This window comes from Diplotaxodon limnothrissa, linkage group LG20 (assembly GCF_057381915.1).
Source record: "Diplotaxodon limnothrissa isolate DT_005_m linkage group LG20, D_limnothrissa_male_GT1.1, whole genome shotgun sequence".
NCBI classification, from domain to species: domain Eukaryota; kingdom Metazoa; phylum Chordata; class Actinopteri; order Cichliformes; family Cichlidae; genus Diplotaxodon; species Diplotaxodon limnothrissa.
Window position 1 is genome coordinate 1362716 of NC_140615.1, and position 23984 is coordinate 1386699.

The 23984-nt window shown below is 40.7% G+C and overlaps 1 protein-coding gene across 4 annotated transcripts in view; it reads right to left on the bottom strand.

The window, feature by feature from the left end:
• kcnd3 (potassium voltage-gated channel, Shal-related subfamily, member 3) overlaps positions 1-21492 on the bottom strand; it is a 124904-nt gene extending 103412 nt beyond the window's left edge. For all 4 annotated transcript variants that reach the window (XM_085343834.1, XM_085343835.1, XM_085343833.1 and 1 more), the window contains exon 1: positions 20390-21492. In XM_085343834.1, the coding sequence (XP_085199960.1) occupies positions 20390-21492 (1103 nt within the window). The remainder of the gene's footprint in view (positions 1-20389) is intronic.
• Between the last annotated feature and the right edge of the window lie 2492 nt (positions 21493-23984).

Here is a 23984-nt window from a genome sequence, read left to right on the forward strand (position 1 = left end):
TGGAACATATATACAGTGCATTCTGCACAGTGGTGTGTGAGAGCTGTGTAGCATGAATGTGAATGGGGTGGGGAGGAGACCGAAGGAGAGAGAGAGAGAGATGTGTTGAGATAGAGGAGATAATAGGAGGGAGGGAAGGTGGTGTTAGAGAGGAGGAGGCGGCTGATGATGGGAGTGTAGATGGTTTCTATTTTTATCCTGCATGTGTGATATATGCCAATAGGTGTTCAAACCCCAGAGCAAGAGAGACTTCTGCAGACTGTGATGCACCGAGTGTATTTTCACATTTGAACGGTAAGTACGAAGTCCTAACTTTCAGTGGTAACATTGAATTTCGGTGCGGATAGCGCAACTACAATAATTACAGTCTATTTTTCAGATGAGTGACTGAAGATAACTGTTGGCCCCAATATTTTCTTTCCCTGCCAGGAAGCAAAGGTGCCGAAAGCCTCCATAAAACCCAGCAAATTGAATGTGCTGATATTAAATTGAATGCACTAAGGAAACAGCAGCAGGAGAAAAAATGATACCATGAAGAAATCAAATCAGGATTATATTCATAAGGCCATTCGATAACTTGTTAATCCCAAAATGATTGGGCTTTGGGCGAAAAGATGCATGGATATACACACACAGACACGCACATCAAAGAGATGGATTAAGGGACATCGATCAATAAGTCCCCATTGTTTAGCAACATCAAACCATTCCAACAGTAACAGATCCGGACAATTTCTCAAGCATCGTACTAAACACTAGAGCTGGGCGATATGAGATTTTTTCATATCACGATATGTTTTTTTCATTTCAGGCGATAACGATATCTATCACGATATAAGCCAAATAACTATATTTGTAAGATTTAAATGTGCCGTTGCTCACAAGTAAAATGTGAAATAATCAGCAGCTTGTTTTTATTTAAATATTTATTTCCCATAATAAGTTCAACAGGGTAGATGTACTTAAGGAACATGAGACTTTTTCAGATAGATAAAGGCAAATAACTACACAAAAGGCAGCCGCTAAAGCGTTTAAGTTTCAAAATAGAACAAACGAAACAGACTAAATTGTCAATTCCACTTAGAAACAAAATATTAATTCTAAAAATAAATCTTAGTTTGTTTTACAGAAGAACAGACAAAACTGACTAACTTTTGTCAATATCAAATAAACTGAGAACTAAAAGGAAATTCTCAATCTCTCCTTGTTGTATAGCTGAGCTTTTCAAACAGTTTTAACAGTTACTTTAGTCTGACAAAAGCCGAATGACGAATTAGCGCTTCCAGTCAGAGACTGAGGCTACGTCCACACGTACACGGGTATTTTTGAAAACGGAGATTTTCCGTTTTCGTTTTAAAAATAATCCCGTCCACACATAAAGGCAGAAATGAAGGAAAACGCTGCTATGAACATGCCAAAGCAGCAGGTGGCGCTAGATTCCTAACCGTGCAGAAATGTTGGCCAATCAGAAGTCTAGAAGCCTCGGTGGGAAAAAGTAAACAAAGCTGGGACATAGAAGCAGAACCGAGTCGTATGTGTGGAGGGACAGTAACTGTGTGTATATGTAAGCATTTAAACACTGCAGAGAGTAGAATTAACAGTAACAGTATTGTAGAAGTTAATTTCACCGAAACAATAACGTGGCGCACAGTGTGACGCATGCACCAGTTTATTGTATTTCCAGACTTGCTTTCGGCACAATTTACAGTGCACGCTACTCTGTTTTTTGTCAGACTTGAAATAGCTGAAATACCTTCACACTACGGAACTTCTATGGCTCTTCCGTTCGACAATCTCTCCGGCATTGCAACCATCATCTGTTTTCTCTTCGGTCACGCTCGGTTGATTTTTCTAGTCGGCACACTCATTTCCTCCATTACGCGCTGGCTCCATTACCCGCTGGCTGCTTCCCAAACAAACACACGTGTGGCTTGGCACTTGTGCTGTACGTAACAAGTCACGCGACGTGACGCTGCGGCTGTGATTGGTTCGGCTCTGCGCTACTTAATTTGGATTGGTTGACCTTTTTTTTTTTTTCTTTTTTTTTTAAAGAGGACAAGAGCGGCGAGGTCTATCGCGATAGCTTAATTTCTCTATCGAGTAAAAGTTATATCGCGATACATATCGTTATCGTTCTATCGCCCAGCTCTACTAAACACAATAAATGCGCTTACAGAATGGACACTCAGAGCGAGTCAGATCTACCGTGGCCAAATTACCAAACAATTTCAAATGTGATTTCTAGTTTTGCTATACATCTTTGTAATGTTGCAGTGCAGGGACCACAGCCACTTATTGGATTATATGGCTATCACATCAATCACCCCGTGCTGTGACTGGCCTCCACTTACTAAAGCATTTATCTGATGATCCCCTCATAAATGGCCTGATGAATAGCACCGTCCTCTGACTTTGGTCTAATCGTAATTGCATCAGTCTCCAATGGATACCGCTTCTCGTCCCTTTCTGTCTCCGTCTTTCTGAATCATTCTCTGGACAGGTCAAGCAAAAACAACAAAACAGGTCCAACTGGCAGAGACATAAGATTTGATCAGAAAATAGTACTGTATCGGTCTGCACTGTAACTAATGCACTCATGCAAATTTAACATTTAAAGTAGCAGCAGCAGCAGCAGCACTATGCTATTTAAGAGCCGCTCTAAAGACTCTGCACTCACTCACATCAGTGTGAGGTAAGTACCAACATGCTTGGCTTTACTGTTTGCTAATCTTCTGTGCCTTTAGAGGAAGTCAGCTAATTCCATAGTAATCAATTACTAGTAGGAGACATAATTCTGGGTCGAGGTGGTCACAAAATGACTGGTATCAACAGCGTCATCCCACGCAGCTGGTGTGGAAAAATAGCAATAATTGTATTTCAAGTGTGAACCTGAGGATGCATATTAATATTAGCCTCGTTCTTCATCGCACCCTGAGGTCTTGTTGGCTTTTTTGGCTGAGTTGCAGACTTCTAATATAATCACCACAGCCTTGTTTTCTTCTATTTAGTCTCCACACCTGCAGGGAACACAAGAAGATTGCGGAGCATTCATGGCAAAGGAAGCTAAAAATAGCAGCAACCACCAATCATAATAGCTGCTGTCCAAAAAGAAATGACAAACACTGTTAAGGGGAATAGAAGATTAACAAGCTGATTTACTTTATTTGATTGTGAACAAAGTGTTGGATGTTAGCAAATAAAATAAAATTGAGAAAAATGAGCTTTTCCATCAAACAACACAAACATCATCTGATATTTTAGGAGAAACACAGACTATTTGATAGCCTGTGATGGCATGCAAACAATTTGACTAGTTAGGCCAACACGCCTCTGCACACCGTGATGTCTGAACCTCAAACACGCTTTATTCCAAAATCCTAAAACAGGCAGAGCTGCAAAGGATACAAAGCTCTTTTGAACAATATCATTGTTTTAATCCATAAACCTACATATGAATCCCTGCATACACACGTGCACAGACATAGGTACACATACAGAAAAAACATATATTTGAGATGATAAATCCTCAAAAGAGGCCATCTGTGAATTTCTAATAACATTTGGCCAGGGTCTTGGTGTGTCTGCTTTTCCATGGGACCTGGCTCAAATCTGTTAGCATTTCCCAGCATGGCTTCTGTATAGAACACACATCAATGACCTCACAGCTGGAGTCTGGAGCACAGGCCAAGTTTACAACTAAGAGGTTCTCCACGGGAAAAGAAGAGACACACGTATACACACAGACACACTTGGCAATCACTGCTCTCCCCTTCTTAAAACAATATATTTTGTTCCCTGATCATCTCTCTGTGTGTGCAGTGTCAGCGTTACGATAAAATTCAAATCTTAATGTCTGACTGCAGTAAGGACCAAGCTCGCTTACTAGTAGTATAATGCGTCTGCAGTAATGTGTCTAACTAGTACAAATGAGGAGGACACTGACTGACATCTTTCATTATGATTTAGGAAGTGTCCCCCCCCTTAAATCCTCTTGTGCAGCTAGTTGTAAAGCATGATCTTACGCAAAAGCTGCCAAACAAATTGAAATGTGTTGATGAGATTCTGCAGTCACAGTCGGCACCTCCAACTGTCCCAGTGTGTGGTGAGCTCATTGATCTACTTTTGCACCTTGAGAAAAATGTCTCTGTTGCACTGTACACAATGCTCTCCAATATTTACACTTTCGTAATTGTGGCTAGTTTTTTTTTTCTTTGAGTGCATTGGGTTGTAATTGTTTATGGCACTTTTTGATGTGGTTCGAAGCATGTCGTTTGTCTGCGAGTTCTGTGAAGGACCGGCATCTTGTCCAGGGTCTACCCCGCCTCCAGCCCCCCACTGTTCAAGTGCGAGGATGCATGGATGTTTGTAGAATCTGTGCAGCTTACAGAGTTAACATGTGAGCACAAGCTCAATTTTTTAAAAATAAAACAGCAAAATGAGGTGAAGCTTTCTCGCGCTCTGGTGATCAGTTAGCAACCTTTTTCCCTATGAAAGTAAACTGGAGTGGTTAATAAAACAGATACAATCTAAATCTGAGCTTTAATAAGCTATGTAATGCTAGATCAGTTGTATGAGCATTAGACAGCGAATGTGCAAATATGCTTGTGTAAACTTAGATCTTAGATAGTAGACTCGTCTTTTATGTTACTACAGGTGTGCCACGGGGATCCATTTGTAGTCTTTACTCCTTGCATACGTGAACAGAGTGATATCTGCCACAAAAACTCAAATGTACAATTTATATATAATGTTTGCATTTGTAGCTATGTATACGTACATATATGGATAATAAAGATTACATTTTTTTGATACCTTTCAGATTTAAGGATGCAATATTTTGGTTTGATAGCTGTCAAATCTGGACTTAAAGGCTAAACTGGGCGACAGCGTGTAGACGTGTTTACAACACCTTTTGTCCGCAGCAGCGCACCTGCTGGTGGAAAGCTAGCTTAGGAAGAAGCTAACAGCAAAGGGCCAGTACTTTGGAGGTATTTAACAAGTATGATGCCAACAGCTTTGTATGTTTGGATTAGTTTTTGACTTAACTGCAAACTGGGGTCAAGTGAGTTGACACATCTGAAAACCGCTTTCCCCAACTGTCCTCTCTCTTTCCTTCTTCAACACTTGTTAAGACTTTGATTGCACTTATGGTCTCTTGTCAGCTCCGCTCCATGTGATGTGCATACATGACGAGGTGCACTTACGGTGACTGCACAGAAGGCTAAGCCAGAGCAACTGTTAATGACAACAGCAGACTCACAGCGAGCTGAAAATAAAATCTGTGTCACAAACAAAAGCAGGTGAAAGCCACAAAACACTCATTTGGTTTATAATGGTCCTGGTTATTATCAGCTCCTAATCTGTATTGCTGACAGTTTAATGTCTTAAAATAGGGGCTGTTCTCTGTTCTGTGTACTTAGCAAACCAGACTCACTTTTAAGACCAATGAAACATGATGAAATGAAAACTGAAGGTAGAAATTGAATTTGTGTACCAAAACAAATCATGTCTCCTTTTATCACAGTGTTTATTTATAAGGGCCTATTGAACAAATTGTCTACTCTCCTAGAAATCTGAGAGCCCATAGTATAGTCACCTCTGCTCTCTGCATTTAAATACAGTACTTACAGTGTCAGGTCACAGGACACTGTGACATTACCCATATGGAAAAGATATATATAAATCTTATAAAGTTTGTATCTGTCTTGTGTGAAACTTGTATGAAAAGCATATAAGATCCCTTGAAAAATTATATAATGAAACTTGTATGTTTTGGATACTTACTAAAACAATATATGAAAGTAATGAGAAAGTGGCCACTTTCACAAGTAATCACATATAAGTTTTTACTATTTCTTTTCCATATGGGTAGTTTTACCCTTTTTTCACAGGTGCTCTGTGAATGAGGTTTAAGTGCTCTTTGAATGGATCAAGCTCCAAAAGTATGAAGCTACATTCTCATATTTCACTCGGAAACTGTAAAAGTTTAAATGTATTATTTTGTATCTCACGTCACATTTTTATAACACGCATGTCTTTTCAAAGAGATTCCAAGCTCCCTTAAAACAAAGTGGTTAACAATGACTGGTTTCTCAGACCTTCATGTCGTCTGTTTCTCAGACCTTCGTGGGGACATCAGTCAGAAGGTGGCTCCATAGTGAATTACACATTCACCTGATAAGCAAAAGCTCTCCGGTTCAATCCTGGTAGGAGACAAATTCCTCTGAGGTTACGCCGAATCAGTGGTGACCTCTCATGAATAAGGGAGCAGGTGAAAGCAGTTTGTGGGCACAGTGGTCAGAAGCACTGGTAATGAACAGCAACGGTAAAAACAAACAAGCCTAACACTGAGTAATCGTGGATAAATCATCTGCAAAGACTGTGGAAAGGATACAGCTTTTAAGGCAAGGCAAGGCAAGGCAAGTTTATTTGTATAGCACAATTCAACAACAAGGTGATTCAAAGTGCTTTACAGAGACATTAGAAACAAGAACAAATAAAAAGCATGATTTAAAATTGATTAAAACAAGCAAATAACCTAACTAACTAATTAACAAACAAACAAACAAAACAGTATATAAAATCAAAACAGATAAAATCAGAACAGTAGATAAAATCAGTAGTTAAATGTAAGTTTTGAAATTTAAGCTTAAAGTGTGGATTTGGTGCTTTATTCAAATGCAGCTGAGAACAGGTGAGTCTTCAACCTGGATTTAAATAAACTGAGTGTTTCAGCTGATCTGAGGCTTTCTGGGAGTTTGTTCCAGATATAAGGAGCATAAAAGCTGAATGCAGCTTCTCCGTGTCTGGTTCTGACTCTGGGAACTGATAAAAGACCGGATCCAGATGACCTGAGGGATCTGGATGGTTCATACTGGGTCAGGAGGTCATTGATGTATTTTGGTCCTAAACCATTCAGAGCTTTATAGGCCAGCATCAGAACTTTAAAGTCTATCCTCTGACGGACAGGCAGCCAGTGTAAGAACCTCAGAGCTGGACTGATGTGGTCCACTTTTTTGGTCTTAGTGAGGACTCGAGCAGCAGAGTTCTGAATGAGCTGTAGTTGTCTGACTGATTTTTTAGGTAGACCTGTAAAGATGCTGTTACAGTAATCAAGCCTACTAAAGATGAATGCATGGACTAGTTTTTCCAGGTCCTGTTGAGACATCAGATCTTTTATCCTTGATATATTCTTGAGGTGATAGTAAGCTGATTTTGTTATTGTCTTAATGTGTTTTTCTAAGTTTAGGTCTGCATCCATCACTACACCCAAATTTCTCGCCTGGTTTGTGGTTTTTAGATGTATAGATTGAAGTTCTCTGGTGACCTGTAATCGTTTTTCTTTGGCGCCAAGGACTATTACCTCAGTTTTGTTTTTGTTTAGCTGGAGAAAATTGTGGCACAACCAGTCATTGATTTCCTCAATGCATTTACCAAGAGCCTGTACAGGGCCTCGGTCTCCTGGTGACATTGTGATATATATTTGTGTGTCATCTGCATAGCTGTGATAGTTTATTTTGTTCTTTATAATCTGTGCCAGTGGGAGCATGTAGATGTTAAACAGAAGGGTCCCAAGATGGAACCTTGGGGAACTCCACATGTGATACTTGTCTGCTCAGATGTGAAGTTACCTATTGATACAAAGTATTTCCTGTTTTCTACGTATGTTTTGAACCAGTTTAGTACAGTTCCTGAAAGACCTGCCCAGTTCTCCAGTCGTTTGAGTAATATGTTGTGGTCAACTGTATCAAATGCTGCACTGAGATCCAGTAAAACTAGGACTGACATTTTTCCACTGTCTGTGTTCAGACATATGTCATTAAACACTTTGGTCAGAGCGGTTTCAGTGCTGTGGTTCTGTCTAAAACCTGACTGGAAGGCATCGTAGCAATTATTCTGTTTTAAGAAGTAACTGAGCTGTTGAGAAACTGCTTTTTCAATGATCTTACTTAAAAACGGGAGATTTGAGATCGGCCTGTAGTTGTTCATTTGTGTCTTGTCAAGATTGTCCTTTTTCAGTATAGGTTTGATTACAGCAGTTTTTAGTGATTCTGGAAACACACCTGATAATAAAGAAAAGTTGACGATCTGTAACAGGTCTGACTCTAAAGTCTTTGAGACCTTTTTGAAAAAACTTGTTGGCAGGACATCTAAACAGCAAGAGGAGGAGTTCAGTTGACCTAAGATGTCCTCCAGGTCTTTGCTGTTAATAGGTTGAAACTGTTTCATGGTGTTTAAACAGTTTTTTGGTGGACACAGTACATATCCTGGATCTGCTGTTGATGTACCAATTGCTTGTCTAATTTTTTGGATTTTTTCAGTGAAGAATTTGGCAAAGTCATTGCAGGCCATGGTCGAATGAAGTTCAGCTGCCACTGGCACAGGAGGGTTTGTTAGCCTGTCAACTGTAGAAAATAAGACCCGAGCATTATGGCTGTTTTTAGTGATGATGTCAGAGAAGTAGGACCTCCTTGCATTCCTCAGTTGTAAATTATAATTGTGAAGTTTCTCTTTATAAATGTCATAATGAACCTGGAGGTTTGTTTTTCTCCATCTGCGCTCAGCTTTCCTACACTCTCTTTTTTCTTTTTTCACCAGTGTGGAGTTTCTCCATGGAGACTTTTTCCTTCCAGAGATAACCTTCACCTTAATGGGAGCAATAGTGTCCATTACATTTAACATGTTAGCATTGAAGCTATTGACGAGCTCATTGACTGACCCTCTGGGCAGGTCAGGTGTTAATGGGAAGACCTGGTTAAAAATTGCACTACTGTGTTCAGTTATACACCGTTTTGTGATCACTGTTGTTGATATATTTGTGTGGGCTGAGATTTTACTTTCAAAGAAAACACAGTAATGATCAGACAGGCCCACATCAGACACAGTAACCTTTGAAATGCTCAGGCCTTTGGAGATCAGTAGGTCAAGAGTGTGTCCTCTATTATGTGTGGCCTCTGTTACATGCTGAGTAAGCCCAAAGTTGCCCAGAGTGTTACTCAGGTCTTTAGTCCCTTTGTCCTGAGGGTTGTCCACATGAATGGAAAGTGAAAGTGAAAGTTGAAATTCACAACCCAACTCGCTGCTAATTATAGCAGCCCAGACTCATCTGCATCTGTTTAAAAGTCACAGCTCCCCTACAGTACAGCTAGACACACAGTCCCCAAGCTTCTGGTGTGATATCTATTGTTTCTTATTACATTAATCACACAAGCCCTATATTACTCTTTTTACTCAGTACTTTGTTTTTAAGTGTTTGGCTCTTATTTGCACCCAATTTGTCTAATCTTGTGTGAAAAGAATGCCGCTGGTGGAGGCGGAGAGGTGAGTGTGTCCAGAGCACTGTCTGGACACAGTGTGCCCAGTTAAGAGGAGTTATTGGAAAGCTGTTGCTCCACTTACAGCCACCTGCTGCAAGCCTAGTCTGCCTGGTCTGGAAGCATTCATTACGGCCCAGACTACGACATCCATCACCAAAGTCTGATCTATATCCACACATTAGGCTGGAGCTAACACCACCATCCACTAGTCATTAGGAACTGATTAGGTGGGTGGATAGGAACTTGGAATGCATAGATAAATACTTTAGGGCAGCAGTGGGGTTTTACTCATGCAGACCAATCACTTTAAATGGATAGAAGGTTATAAAAGAGAGATATAGAGTGTTGCATAAACAGGAAATAAAAGGATTTATTATCTTGAGCAGTTAATGGACACTAGAGTTTGCATTTTTTGTAACCACTTGATGCTGATTTAGTGGCCAAATAAATTTCTGTAAAGCACTTTGAGAACATTTTTAATTTGTCACACAGCAGAGCGGCAGGCATATCTTCCAGAAACAGCAGGCCTAAATACTCCATGTTTATCTGGATGTTTCCAGTTTTACTATTCATAAATGTAGTGTTATTAGTGTTACAGTTTCATAAAGTTATATACAACCCTATTTCATTCTGGATGCCAGTGGGAAAACTTTTAGGGAGCAATTTTAACCCTGGAGAACCCATGGGGTCAGAGCCGACCCCATGGGTTCTCCAGGGTTAAGCACATATAGATAAAGTTTGTGCAAAAAAATGTTTTTGAAAGTAAGATTGGTCCATTTTTATGGGTTGTGTTTTATAGACAGCACAGTTGCTGACATGTTTTGCAGTTAATTCCCTTGTGGCTTTGCAATATCACTAGAAATCAGTGCATAATGTGAAAATATAAATTTTGGGGATTATTATATTATCCCTGTATATCACAGGGATAATATAATCCCTAACAAATGCTATCATTTAGAGTGCTTGATAAATAAAAAATAAAAAGTGACATTTATTCAGTATTCAATAATAAGAAAATTGCTTTTTGATCTAAATCAAGTTTACTATGTATTCATACTTTTATTAAACAAACTATCTCTGACGGTATAATTCATACATCATCTTCAGGGAATCTCTCCACTGTAAAGTGTTCGCCGTCTATGTCCAGAACTCAGAGTTTGAACTGTTCATATTTATGCAGATTTCATTTTCAAACTGGTAGTTTGCACTCGCCCGATAGTTTATAAGGGTCCAGTTTTCTACAGGTCAACCCTCCCAATTGCCAGAATTCTTCATAGATTCAACAAGGTGTTGGAAGCATTCATCATAGATTTTGGTCCTTATTTACATGATAGCATCATTGTTGACTGCCTGTCCACAATGTGAATCTCCCAATCCCCCACATGTCGAAGGTGCTCTGTGGGATTAAGATCGGGTGACTGTGAAGGCCGTGTGAGTGCAGTGAATTCATCATGATGTTCAAGAAACCAGTTTGAGATGATTTGAGCTTTGACATACGATATGGCATGATATCCTGCAGGAGGCAGCCATTAAAAAATAAATTAAAATGATGATCAGTGTCGTTACAACGCAGCGAGTGTCAGCTCCACCATACGCAGCTTTGGTAATCAATTCATGTTTAAATTCCTAGCAGAGCTGTAAACTATCATAGCGCCTGTCAACTGTCTGTGTGCATGAACATACACAGAGACTGCAGGCAGTGCAACACTTTCTATGAAACATTGGTTTGTTAGTAATTTTGACTGTGATATTTTGTTAAAGACAAGTGAACGCAGCTTCACAGCATGGAGGCTGAGACTGACTGCTGAGCTTAGTTTATCAAACATCGTGACAGATTTTGTTGGTCATAAAATTGATTCATTCTTTTGTTTTTCGTGGGTCGATAACGCAGCCCTTACATCAAGCACATTTTTTGAGCCTGTATATTCATTCTTATGGACTTGCTAGCAAAAGTAATAGTAATATTAATGTATTATTTTTCTGTGGCCCATGTTGGTCACAGCAGTTCTTCAGCAGCCACACCGAGTCAAGTTCTGCTGCCATCTTTTCATAGTTCACTAGTTCACTTCTATCCTTTCATCCCACTGAATCCTAAGTCTGCCCAGAGTAATACAGAGTGTCAGAAAAAATTTAAATACACTGGATGTGTCCTTTCCCTGCTGTGTTATTTTTTAAGAGCCTCCATAAAGATATACAGTTTTGTTTTTCCCAACAACCAGAGCAGCAAAGGAAATTTTCTGCATTAACTTTATTGAAGTACAGACTCCAGCAAGTGTTTTTCCACTCATTATCAAGAATACTCTCTGAAATGTGATTATCTTGTGCACTAGCTGTTCGCATGTACAGGAGCAAAGATCAAACCAGTGGGCTGTATTTGTCCTTATACTTCAGCCCTCTTCCCAGCATCCCTTTGGTTTTTGTAATATTAATAATGAACAGCGGATAGTTTTCTCTTTCACCTCATAAACATGCTGGGGAGATATGATTCCCCTGCTGTGTCTGCACATGCCTGAGGCTATAGAGCATTGAGCAAAAACTCTGACAAATTAATTGTAATATAGCCTGGTTTGAGTGGATGCTTGTACACTGCAGCAATGCAGGTTCAAAGTGTGTGTGTGTGCTGAAGAGGGGGGGAGGGAGACAGAAAATAAGGGAGAGTATATGCAAGCTCCACATGGACTGTGGGGCACTGCAATGCACAACTCGATAAGGAAATATTCCACTTTTAAAAACAAATTGAGGTCTGAAGACTTCTTATAATTAGTTTTCACAATATCAATATTACCTAGTAGGTGGAAAGAAATGAAATATGAGAGGCGGAGAGAGACAGACACGGCAATAGGATGAGTAAAAGACTTGAGATGTGTTATGAAGAGGCAAAGAGAAGGGGAAGCAGTAATACAGCCGAACAATAAAGCCTGATAAGATTTAAGATTAAGTATGAAACTGAGCTTTTTAGTATTCGCCTGTAAAATTAAATTTACAGATAAAGATAAATAACATCTTTGCTAAAATGATTTATGTTACAAAATTATTTCAAAAAGATACCCAGATTTATACAAAACAAAATAAATTAAGTTTCGAGTTTCTAAATGGACACTTCTGCAGATTAGATTCTCAATGATTCATCAGTGGATTGATTTTATGCTATGACATCATGTAACTTTTAACAAATACGCATGGTGTACATGCAGATTACTTTTCCTCATACTCAGATGGCCTCTCCTATGTCCCATTTCCAGAATGAACCACTTCTGCACAGCACACTTCATCTGGACAAAGAGGTTATGTCCTATCCACCGAGCCTCTGCACAGAAACAAAATCAATTTGCACACACCGCACATGTTCAATTGTCCCTCATGTGAAAGATTGAAGTATATTGTTCTTGTGTGCGATACCAAGGTTACGGACCATCTCCCCTTAAAAGCTAAAGCGGCTTCCTTATGATGCATTCAACATGGTAGGTTGTCCAGAGGTAACGAATACCTTTGATGATTCTCTTTCCTTCAGAAGTGCTTCTAAATCTGTTTTGCATAACAGCTGAAAGCTGGATGGACTTAACTGCACTCTGTTTTGAGCAGGTCATTGATGCGGTGTTAATTCAATGCTAATAAGATTAAAACATAATGCACATTGTCTCCTGTGAAACGAGGCTAGTCAAAATCCTTTGAGGAGACTTCTTATTGAGCGCCAGTAGACCATGGCCTTGCTCCTCACAGAGCGAGAGGTAGAGGATGGGTTACTTACAAGAGGGGTTTGGGAATTGAATTAATATAGCCACTAGTCAACCTCTGAAGGCAAAAAAAGGCTTACTGAAATCTATTAGTGGCGTTAGTCCATGACTTGACTTTTGTGCTCCTCTCAGTGCTTGGTGCTGTCATATGGCACACGGCAGGATTAATCCCTTAGCATGTGTAATCCCCCAAAGACATCTGGATGGGGGAAAAAAGTTGTTTCATAGCTTTGTGAAGGACACATCCTGCATCCATGTACTGACATAAGAACAGCAGCACGCAGCAGAGGTCAAATACAATTGTTAACTGAGTGCTACCTTTTTATTTATTTTTTTTAAATAAATGAACTCACCAAATTAAATGGCAACGAATGAAGTAAGTAGAGAGAAGAAGACAACCCACACAGAGACACACATACAGGAAACCAGAGGGAATGGCTCCAGAGACGAGCATGAATCCCCACAGATTTAGTGTAGCAGAACAATTGCTTTTGTCACCCTGGATAATCAGCACAGAACACAGTTTATGAATTACAGTAAACCCAGAAAGACATAGAAATGGGAGTGTGTGAATGAGAGCAAATTCATATACGCCAGTGCAAGAGTGAGAGCACAAAAACCCAGGAAAAAACTGGAACAATGATGTCTACCTGTTCAAAAGCCTGGGAGGATTATTCAGAGGTATTCACACCTGGTTTATCATTATCTCTACAGGGAAATGAGAAGTGATTTATTTCTATAACTTGGCTACATATATGGAGAACTATCACTCACAATCATTTAAGCACTTATTATCCACTCAGTAATAAGTACGCCTGACCAACAGACACAATACAGTCTAATCCATAATTGTTTACATTCAGTGTTTGCTCACAGCCAACAGGGCCAATAAAACAACAGAAGCAATGCTTAGCCAAGTGATTGTCTTCTTAAATCTGTTTAATGCAGTGCAGTGAAACCAAGGAGAAGAGCGTGTTTACATCTATCCACCACATCAATACCATTTTCCTTTTATTTGTCAGGTCCCACTCGTGCCACTAAGCCAGCTGGGACCTATGTGAGGAAGATCTGATTTTATTGATTACTCAGCACACATGACCTTTGGGGCAGACGGATGGCAGATCCTTCAGGTCCTTTGGGTTGTCGTGTGGCAGGGATTTAGTCTGGCACAGCCCGTGGATGCTTAATTGAATTGGGATATGGGAGGTCAGGAAGCAGGATAAACACCTTGGGCTCTTTGTTGCATTGTTGAAGTCACTTTGGAGCTTATTTAAAAAAAAAAAAAAATTTATCTACTTTGCTGTAGCAGGATGGAGTATCCTGCTGGGGGAGGCGATTGCTATCAAAACACGCATTAGGAATGATTTTTCAGTGGGTCACATGTGTCAAAGTATAATTTGGATGAATTAAAAGGTCTTTAAGTGTTATTTTTCCCATAATTTCTACAGCTAGAATTAAGATGTTAGTATGCTAACCGCTATTACAACTGAGCCTGATGAAATGTGAGATCTCAGGAAGATATTTAATGAGATGAAAAGTTGAAGGATAATAAAGTGACTTCAGTTCATTGCCTAGGGACCATAAACTATGAATGGCAATCCATCCAACAGTTATTTTAGTCTGGACCAAAGTCATAGGAGTCACCAAAAGCTGTGTTACTGCCGGGGTTAGAAACAGGCAAACAATCTACCCGACAGTTTGTATGTATCAGGCAGTCCCTCGCTCATCACAAAGAGAAGTCTTAATGTTTCAGGAAATGATAAGAAGAGTCTCAGAGCTTGGTGTGGGAAGCAGCCATCAGCTGTCCAGGATGCTGCTAAACACCCTGGAAACTGATAATCACCAACTCATTTTCAGGCTCCTCATGGAGAGCCTGCTGGTAATTGAATTGGAGTGGGCACAAGTGTTGTAGGTTTGGAAGGACCATTGCTGAAGGCAATCAGCTGTGACAGACAGTGAGAGAGAGACAGGAAAGGAGGGAGAGAGACCGTTCCTATAATTAAATGTTCACACGTGTGACGTACGGTTTTCCTGCTTCGACACCACGAGCATCACTCCAATCACTTTTGCCCAGTTAGTCGAGATTAAGTTAGTCAGGACACAGCGTCCTATGACAGCGAAGCATTTTCATGCACAGCATGCCAAGGATGAAAAGACGGCAGCAAACTAGAGTACATGCATAAAATACCTTGCTGAAAGACCCTCCCTGTAAATTACCCTTCACAGTCACATTGGCCACAACATTCCCCGCCCCCTAGCTGACAGGTGGCCAGGTAAATGGATTTCTGAAAAAGCTAGAAAGGCTTGGTGCTCAATATCACTTTTCAAAAAATGGGCAACCATCCAGACCTCTGTATGAAAAGAGGGTGAAATTGATGCCAAAAAGAAAGGAGAATCTGAGCAGGAATCCAGGCAGGCTGAGAGGAATCACTTCCACTTTTTTAAGACTCCAGGATAGCATTGACCTATGTGACCTCAGACACACAATACAAGCAGCAGGTACCCACACACCACTAACCAGTGTATTGCTCTTTTTGAACAGTTTACTCTGTTCTTATTTATTCCTATATGAAGTTTATGATGACCTTTAGAGCTCTATTGAGGTTTTTGGATCAACTGTTCCCAACAAAAAAGTACATTTTTTGCTCCTGTTGCAACTTCAGATAGATGGCAAGCTTGCAATTTTGCTAGTGTGCATGGCAATATCAATGTATGTTTGACAGCTGGGCTCTATTATTCTATATTTTAATGTATTAAGAATACATTTGCACATTCAAGGCCTCTAGAGGATGAATCGAAATAACAATAGTGACCTACACTTTATAAAATGTATAGCCTCATTAACAGAGTATTATTTAAACATTCTTTGGGTTATTGCATGTCACCACACTATAGCATTTGGCTCAAGTTCACAGAATGGCTATAGACTGTTGTTTTGCACAACAGTCCTCTTAACAGAGGCAAAACATGTAAAATATGTTTTAAAGAGCAATATATACATCCTCTAACAGTTCAAGCCCCTTTTTGTAAATAAGATAATGCTGTTGAATAAAATAATTATTAACAGTTTTTATAATTAAAGAATAATCCTATATTAAAATTCTGTGACTCCTTTTATAAACTAATGGTTTCTTGACTCATACTATTGATTAAATATATATCCTATTTGTTGGAACTTGACTTGGTTTAGACTTTGGGCATCATTCAAAAACTGATGTTGTCACACCAAAAGAGCTCCGTCTCTGGGGTGAAACACCCCCATAAATGTTACCCATTACACATGGTACTGTTATGTATTAAGCAGCAGATGCTGCATTTAATCCCGGGGGGTCCTTCCCCCCCCCCCCCCTATTACTGTTGCTGTTTGTACGGTAAAAGCAAGTAATTGATTTTTTTTTCATGACTCAACCTGAGCTATTTGAATATTTATACAGGAGGAATGTTGCTTGACATTATAGTTAGTGATTATGAAGATCCCGCAGGGTGAAACTCATCATTTTCATTTGTGGTCTCTTTTTCTGTGCTTTGGTACTCCACTGTGGACACAGTCTCTCTGCTGATAATTGAGACGGTTGTAAGTTATATCACTACAATGAGCAGAAACATGAAACTTCTGCACGTTATTGCTGTGTAACCTACTTGGAAACCACAGCCCTGGAAAATTGCTTCTGATTTTTCTACCTTTACAATAAGTCCACAATTCAGCAGCGTAGATGTAAAACTAAACGTGGCAGCACATAATTACTTTATAAAGGTGTACTCAGTTACAGAACAAACTATGCTGAACATAAGTCTTCATTCAAGGGGAAAAAACACATCAGTTACAGTGTAAACATTTGAATGTAGACATGTACATGATCTTAGTAGGGGCGACATCCACCATGTAAGTAAGGAGGCGTGATTATACCATCATTTTTGATAAGCAGTTGATAAACGGTACTATATCAAAATCTTGTTCCAGTCTTTTTACAGTTGTGCAAAACCTAGAGATCACATAAAACCTCAAGAATATAGACAGAAAGTAACATCTTTAATCAAAGACTATGTTCACTGATGGCATTGTGCTCTACTTATCACATCACAATCTACAGTCTGTAATATTTATTAGAGGTTCGACTGCGATACATAATTTACTGTGATTAAAATTCAAGCCGTACCAGCCTTTAAAGCACTTAGTCACAAGAATAAACATCAGTCTCAGGTCCTGTCTGTCCTGTCAGAAATTACACTGAGATTATGAAGTTCAGTTTTCTTTCTTTATTGTTATCCAGGACACTACGGTTTCTGTTGGTGTGGATGGATGAGTGATGATGAGCTGAGGTTTGCAGCGTTTCCCTCACAAACACACACCAACGCACTCTCAGCCTCCTCCAGTTTATAATACAGGTTCAACCAAATATGACAAATGCTCAATTTTATAACCACCCTAAGGTCAAAATCAATTTGATTAACAACCCAGAGAACAAAATCCCTCACAGGTCCTATTGCCTAAATGTCCCTGATTTAACTAAAGCCTCAGCACTGTGTGCCTGCTTGCTTGCATCCTTGTCTGCCTCATTTGCAGGATTTGAGCTAAGCCTTTTAGCCCTGCTATAAAGTGATATGAGAGCTCTATGGCAGTTGGTGGCTTGCTAACTCACTTGAGTTGTTAAACCGCTTTTTGTCCAGTCGGTCAAAAGGAACAGGAGGCCTTTTAGGTCTACAGTTGAAAATCATATGTTCTTTGCTTGTACTAAAAGTAGTTCATACAAAAGTATGCCCCCTGCAAGTTTCTTCTCTGCAGTCTGCTTTTGATACAGTTAAAACAGTTAACTACAAAAAATAGATGCATGCTTGTGTATTTTCTCCATTTCTAATTTTGGCCCACTCTTCACAGCTTGGTCTCTATTTCTCTTCACCTCTGGCATGTGGTTGTTATTGAAGAAATTGCATTGTCTAAGAAGAAAGATGCACAAGCAAAAATAGCAGAACACTATTCACCTGGTATTTCATTGCACATCGCTGAAGCGGGATTATGGATTCTGATTGAGGCCGGATTATTGTCAGATAAACAAAACAATCAAAAAGCCACAGCGGTCAAAGGGAGCATATACTTAGTGACACAGGGAGGGCACCCTTGTTGCAGTGTGTCATAGCACAATCTGACAAATGTACAAGGAAACACTCAACAGCACAACTCTCAGCCCCGAGGCTCCGAGACAGGAAGCCAAGAAGTCAAGGAAAGTAGTGTCTGTGGTAACTGGTGCTCATCTTATTAAGTTAGATGAGTATAAATTGCTGTACAGCGGACAGTTGATACTTTTCGATAGATTCCAATGCAAGTAAGTGGAAGTAAGTGGAGTAGATCTATCTATCTGTATTAAGCTCTGAAAAAAGTAAACTCTGTCATAAAACATGCTTGCATACATTTAGAAATGGTCAAATAGATAAAGACAAATCTTTCCCTTTGTGTGTAAGGTTAGTGTACATCTGTGTCTGTGACTGTGTGTTTTTATGACGTGAACTGTGAGCAGAGACTAGAATGTCAGGCAGGTTTACATTAGTCAGCAGATGCAGTGGGCCACATCATTAGTCACTCTGACACCCACTTCTGGCCCCTGTTTTATTGATGAGGCCAAGCTCAATATCTACCCCCAGTCTAAACACACAGACACACACATAACTTCCAAGTTGTTTTCACATTTGAACTCCAAAACTGCGTCAGGACATTCAGGGCTTGTTGTTGTCCAAAGTTGCCTCTTCGCACATGTAGCACACAACAGAGTGTTGGGTAGGAAGCAAGAGACTTGATGCCCACTTGCTCGCTGTGAATTTTTCATACGGTTACCTGCACACAGGCTCAACTGGACATTGCACGTACTGCGTATTAGGGGGCTTGGACACTAGCTTTTGGGGCTGCAGTGTATGGGAGTATGTGTGGGAGTGGCTGTACAGGAGAACACTTTGGCATTAAGTAGAAAGCTACAGGCACTCACTGCACGAGGGTAGAGGTTGTGACAGCAAACAACGTCCTACAGTTTGTCAGGAAATAAAATTATAATGATAAAATGTAATTCTATTTTCTAGAATGCAGTCTGTCTGTAGACCAAATATCCGATTCAGAATCAAATATCTGCTCAACAGCAGATCTTCTGGGCCGATTGTGAATGGCAAGGTACAATGACAGGGTGCCAAGTGTGTTATAGCAATGAGCTCAGAGCCATTTATGGCCTCCATGACTCTGACATTTAGCAGGATGCTGCAATTTGTCAGCCTCTCAGTCTGACTCACACATCCACAACAGGGGACACTCATAAAACACATTACCATTAGGCCTAATAGTGCTGCATCACATTACTCTGTGTGTGTGCCTCTGTGCGTTTGTGCTCTGTAAAATTAACGATATATGTGTAGTTCCTCTAACTGCCATTAAAATGACTGGTGGAAATACACGGTGACAAAAACCAACAAATACATCCTAGTGCACTGCATGTTCACCTCGATCAATCAAAACTAATTCATGATTGAGTGTATACAGTAACAACAACTCTGTACTGCAGGTTAATTAGCCATTCAGCCAACACTGGAAACGTGCATGGCTTTTAAAATTATTTGTTAATACCAACAATTATCTCTGCCTGTTACCTAAACACTAGTTTGACTCTTAGAACGAGAAAGCATTCGGATGTTTTACATCAGAGTCTTTGAACCACAAAGCACTTCGAGACCTACATCTAGTAACTTACAAAGAGCGGAGAAGGAAGGCTCTCATTGTTTCATTTAATTCTGAAAGTGCATTGATGCTAACCACAGGGCAAGTTGGAGAGGTCGGTAATGGTTTGCCATATTTCCCATCTAATACTTTGTCTTGCTGCTTTCAACTTTCCCCATCTCTCTGCATTTCTTGCTCTTTCTCTCTCTCCCTCTTATCAGTGACGTATAAAAGGCAAGCAATGGCACAGCCATAATGGAGAGAGAACATCTTGATGGCTGCTCTTTCCCCAGAAGAATACCATCAGTAAAAGTACAGTGGACAAGTCTACTGAAAAGTGTCCTTTCTCTGTAGTTTCTTATCATCGTGCATAAAGTTTGCAAAGGATATCTTGGAAAGGGTGACTCAGACTTTGAAAGCAGTTATAGATTTCTGGGCCACAAAGTCAAGCAGACATTTCAAGTCAAATGATAATCAAACATTTACTGACACGGGTGCAAATAGACACGAAGACAAACTTGCAAATTCACGGGTACTTGCATTTACGAGTGTGCCCTTACACACACACACACACACACACACACACACACACACACACACACACAGCTCTCACAACCAGATAAAAGAGGTGTCTGTTCTGCTCTTACCCGAGTGTTGTCATAGTAACGATGGTGTACCAGAAGGAGGCTGGGATGCTGGTGAATTTGCTGGAGCTTGAACCCTTCTCTGCGTAGAACATGACGGTAGCAAAGATAATTATGGCCATAGTGAGGGAGAAGAGGAGGAAGCCCAGCTCCGAGGCACAGCTCTTCAGTGTGTAGCCCAGGATGCGAAGGCCCTGCGAGTGACGGGAGAACTTGAAGATACGGAACACGCGGAAAACACGGAGTGTCACGAAAGCACCGCTCACGTCCTCGTTGTCAGTCATCACCAGGCCAATGTAGTATGGTAAGATGGCCACCACATCGATGATGCTCATGACGGATCTCATGAAGCGGTAGCGGCTGGGTGCAGCAAACAAGCGCATCAGGTACTCCACGGTGAAGATCATAACACAGGCCGTGTCCATGCAGAAAAAGGCCACGGTGTAGCGCTCGCCACATGGCACTTCCTTCTGGTTGGGCGCTGAGCCACAGGGCACCGTCTCTACCACATTGGTAATGACAGAGACAGCAATGAAGAAACCAGTGACATAATAGAAGACAAGGGCCATGGTTGAAGTGTGAGGGTTTTCAAAAGCCCGCCACATAGTCTCCCTGAAGGTCATATTGGGCAGCTTGGCATCCTTGTTGTCCTCCTGGTCATCCATCAAACGCTCTGCATTCTCCCTCTTCCTGTCCTTGTACTCTTCGTAGCAGCAGTCACCGATGATCTCTGGGACAATGCCAAAGAAAGCCATCTCCTCATCATAGGAAGATATGCACTCGTACCGTGGATAATGGAGCTTGCCTGTACGGTAGAAGTTGAGCACACTACGGAACACGTCGGGGTCCCGGTCAAAGAAGTATTCTTTGGTCTCCTCGTTGTAGAAGAATTCCTTCTCTGAGCTGCCCAGCAGTGTGTCTGGATAGCGGTCCAGAGTGTTCCTCCAGGTCTGGAAACGGCGTCCACTCACATTAAGAATGATGAGCTCATCCTGCCTCTTGTTCTTTTCAGCAGGTGCTACTGGCATGGGCAAATTGGCCACAGGCATCCAGCCTATGGCTGCTGCCCGGGCAAAGGGAAGCCATGCCGCTACTCCCGCCGCCATGCTGTGTCCGGCTTGGGGCGTAGGGGGGAAGAAGTCGAGCACCTTCACAACCAGCTTGACTTCAGCTCATTTACCAGCTAAAGAGAAGAAAGGGAGGGAGTGTATGAGGATAGGTAGCACATGGGTGCTGTTTTAATCCTCACAGGCAAGGAGAGTGAGATCAGTAGATCAGAAAACAGAAAAAAGGAAGAAAATATGAGACACTTGAATCTTAAGAATGTAGGGGAAAAGGACAAATGGTGAGCTAGTGAAATAAAAAGATGTGAACATAACAAAACAATGTATACAAAATAAACAGCACAACTAATTGTAACAAGGCAGGCAAGCAGAGGAAACAAAAGATATCTTGATAAAATGAAAATTAAATTAAACATCGCACTCATTTATACATTTGTACAAAATGTATTTCTATTTCATATACTGAGCTTTAATGTGATCACTGACTGCAATAAGCATGGTCTTTCTCAAGGCTAAATTCCTCACCCTCTGTAGAGGTACTGGTTAAGCAGCAGCCTTCTGTTGACAGTTTACTGCATCTTACAGGTTACAAACTAAAAACAGGCAAAAAATAACATCGCAAAACAGCCTAAACTGCTCCATTTTTTTAAGCGTGGGTTTGGTCGCCTTAAAAGTGATCCAGGATAGTCGAGACCTGTTGAGTTTCAAGTAGAAAAAAATCTTTATTTTACTCAAGATGAGTCAAACTACTTCATGATCGCTCAGATCAAATTCACCACCGTATCAATAGCGCTGATGAACCAATCAGTCTTCATGGCTAACCGAAGACGCAATATGTTAAAGCGGAATGATTTCCCGAACTGCCCGAGAACTAAAAAAAAGAAAGAGAGAGAAAGAAAGAAAGCAAACATCGCAGGCTTGTATTCGCAGCTTCGTGCTGAATGTAGTGGTTGATTAATGTAGAACTCACCGACTCAAAATTCTCCATCCACACAAACACGACCTTCTTCCAGGGCAGTTTAATGGCAAGTCGTAGGTTTTGGTTATTTCTCAGAGCGTGTCTGGAAAAAATAAATAAATAAATAAGAAGAAGAAAAGAAAAATACCAGGAAAGAAGTTATTCTGCGAAGAGGAGAACCACAGGAGACACACACTACAGCTGATGGGGGAAGCGGAAAAGTACCGGTGACGGACGTACCACAGCTGCTTTCATTCAGTTTCCATTATGCGAGGGGAGAAATGAGAGGACTCCGCCGTGAGGACCGTATTACCTTGGCTTTCGGGATGAGTATTGGGAAGAGGAACGAAGGAGGAGGAGGAGCGCTCTTTCTCTCGCTCTCCCTCTCTCTCTCTCTCTCTGCGCAGGGCGGATTGTGAACCAAAACTGCATTTAAGGGAAGCTGGATCAGGATTTAGAACCATGCGCAGAAAATAAATATATAAACGTCAGACCGCTTTCTTCTCCTCCTTACACGAATGCTGTTCTTATTGTACAGTGTGCGTGTGCTCTGCTGAACCAATGTTATTCCCCACACACAGCACTAAAGGCAAGTGCTATCAGCTGAGTTATCCACAGGATTCATCCCAGCAGAGGCATATAAGAATCCACAGGAGGCCAGAAAAGAGCGCAATGGATCAACTTTGTCTTTAATTAAAGCACCAGAGGACTATTACTATTCTTCGCACAAACAAGCTGGAAACATCGATACGATGTCACCGTTTAAGTGGAAAACCAGCTGGTAAATAGTTGCCTTATTACGTCACATATAGTACTGTGCAAAAGTCTTGAGTCACCCTTCATTTCTTCACATTTTGCAAGTGAGAAAAACGAGTTTGATCGTGTTTATTCTTCAACACTGTTCTTCGTGTTTTTCTCTTTTTTGAGGGACATTCAGAGCTCCTTTTTGGATGTTGGCTGCCTTTGGTTTTGTTCTCTGTCAAGGTGATCCCGTCCTGCTTCAGTAATATTGAACTCACAGGTTCTGGCGAGGCCAATCCATGAATGATAGTTTTTCATTTTAGAGTTTTCCATCCAGGCATGCTTTTGCTGCATTGTCATGCTGAAAATGGAGCAACTGCCAATCAGATACTTTGCAGTTGGCATTGTATGGCGGATCAAAGTCTGATGGGGCTTTCAGTGTTCATAATCCATCAGTTCTGACAAGATTCCCGACATCGCTGGCTGAAAAGGAGCCCTACAATATGACAGACCCTCCGCTGTGTTTGACAGATTACTTTAGCCACTCACTGTTGTACCTCTCTCCTGACCTCTTCCGTACATATTGAATTTTAAAATTTGAATCCATCACTCTGTAAGACCTGTTGCCACTGATTTTCAGTCAAGTTATTGTGTAATTTTGTATACCTCAGCTTCTGCACATTTTCCCCTTCCTAAAGAATGGCTTTGTGACAGCTACCCTTGCACTGAGATCATTTCTGATGAGGTTTCAGCGAACAGTCGATGGATCAACTGAAGGTCTAGATGCATGTCTCGTGTCCTGTGTCAGCTCTTTGCTGGATTTTCTTTCCTATTT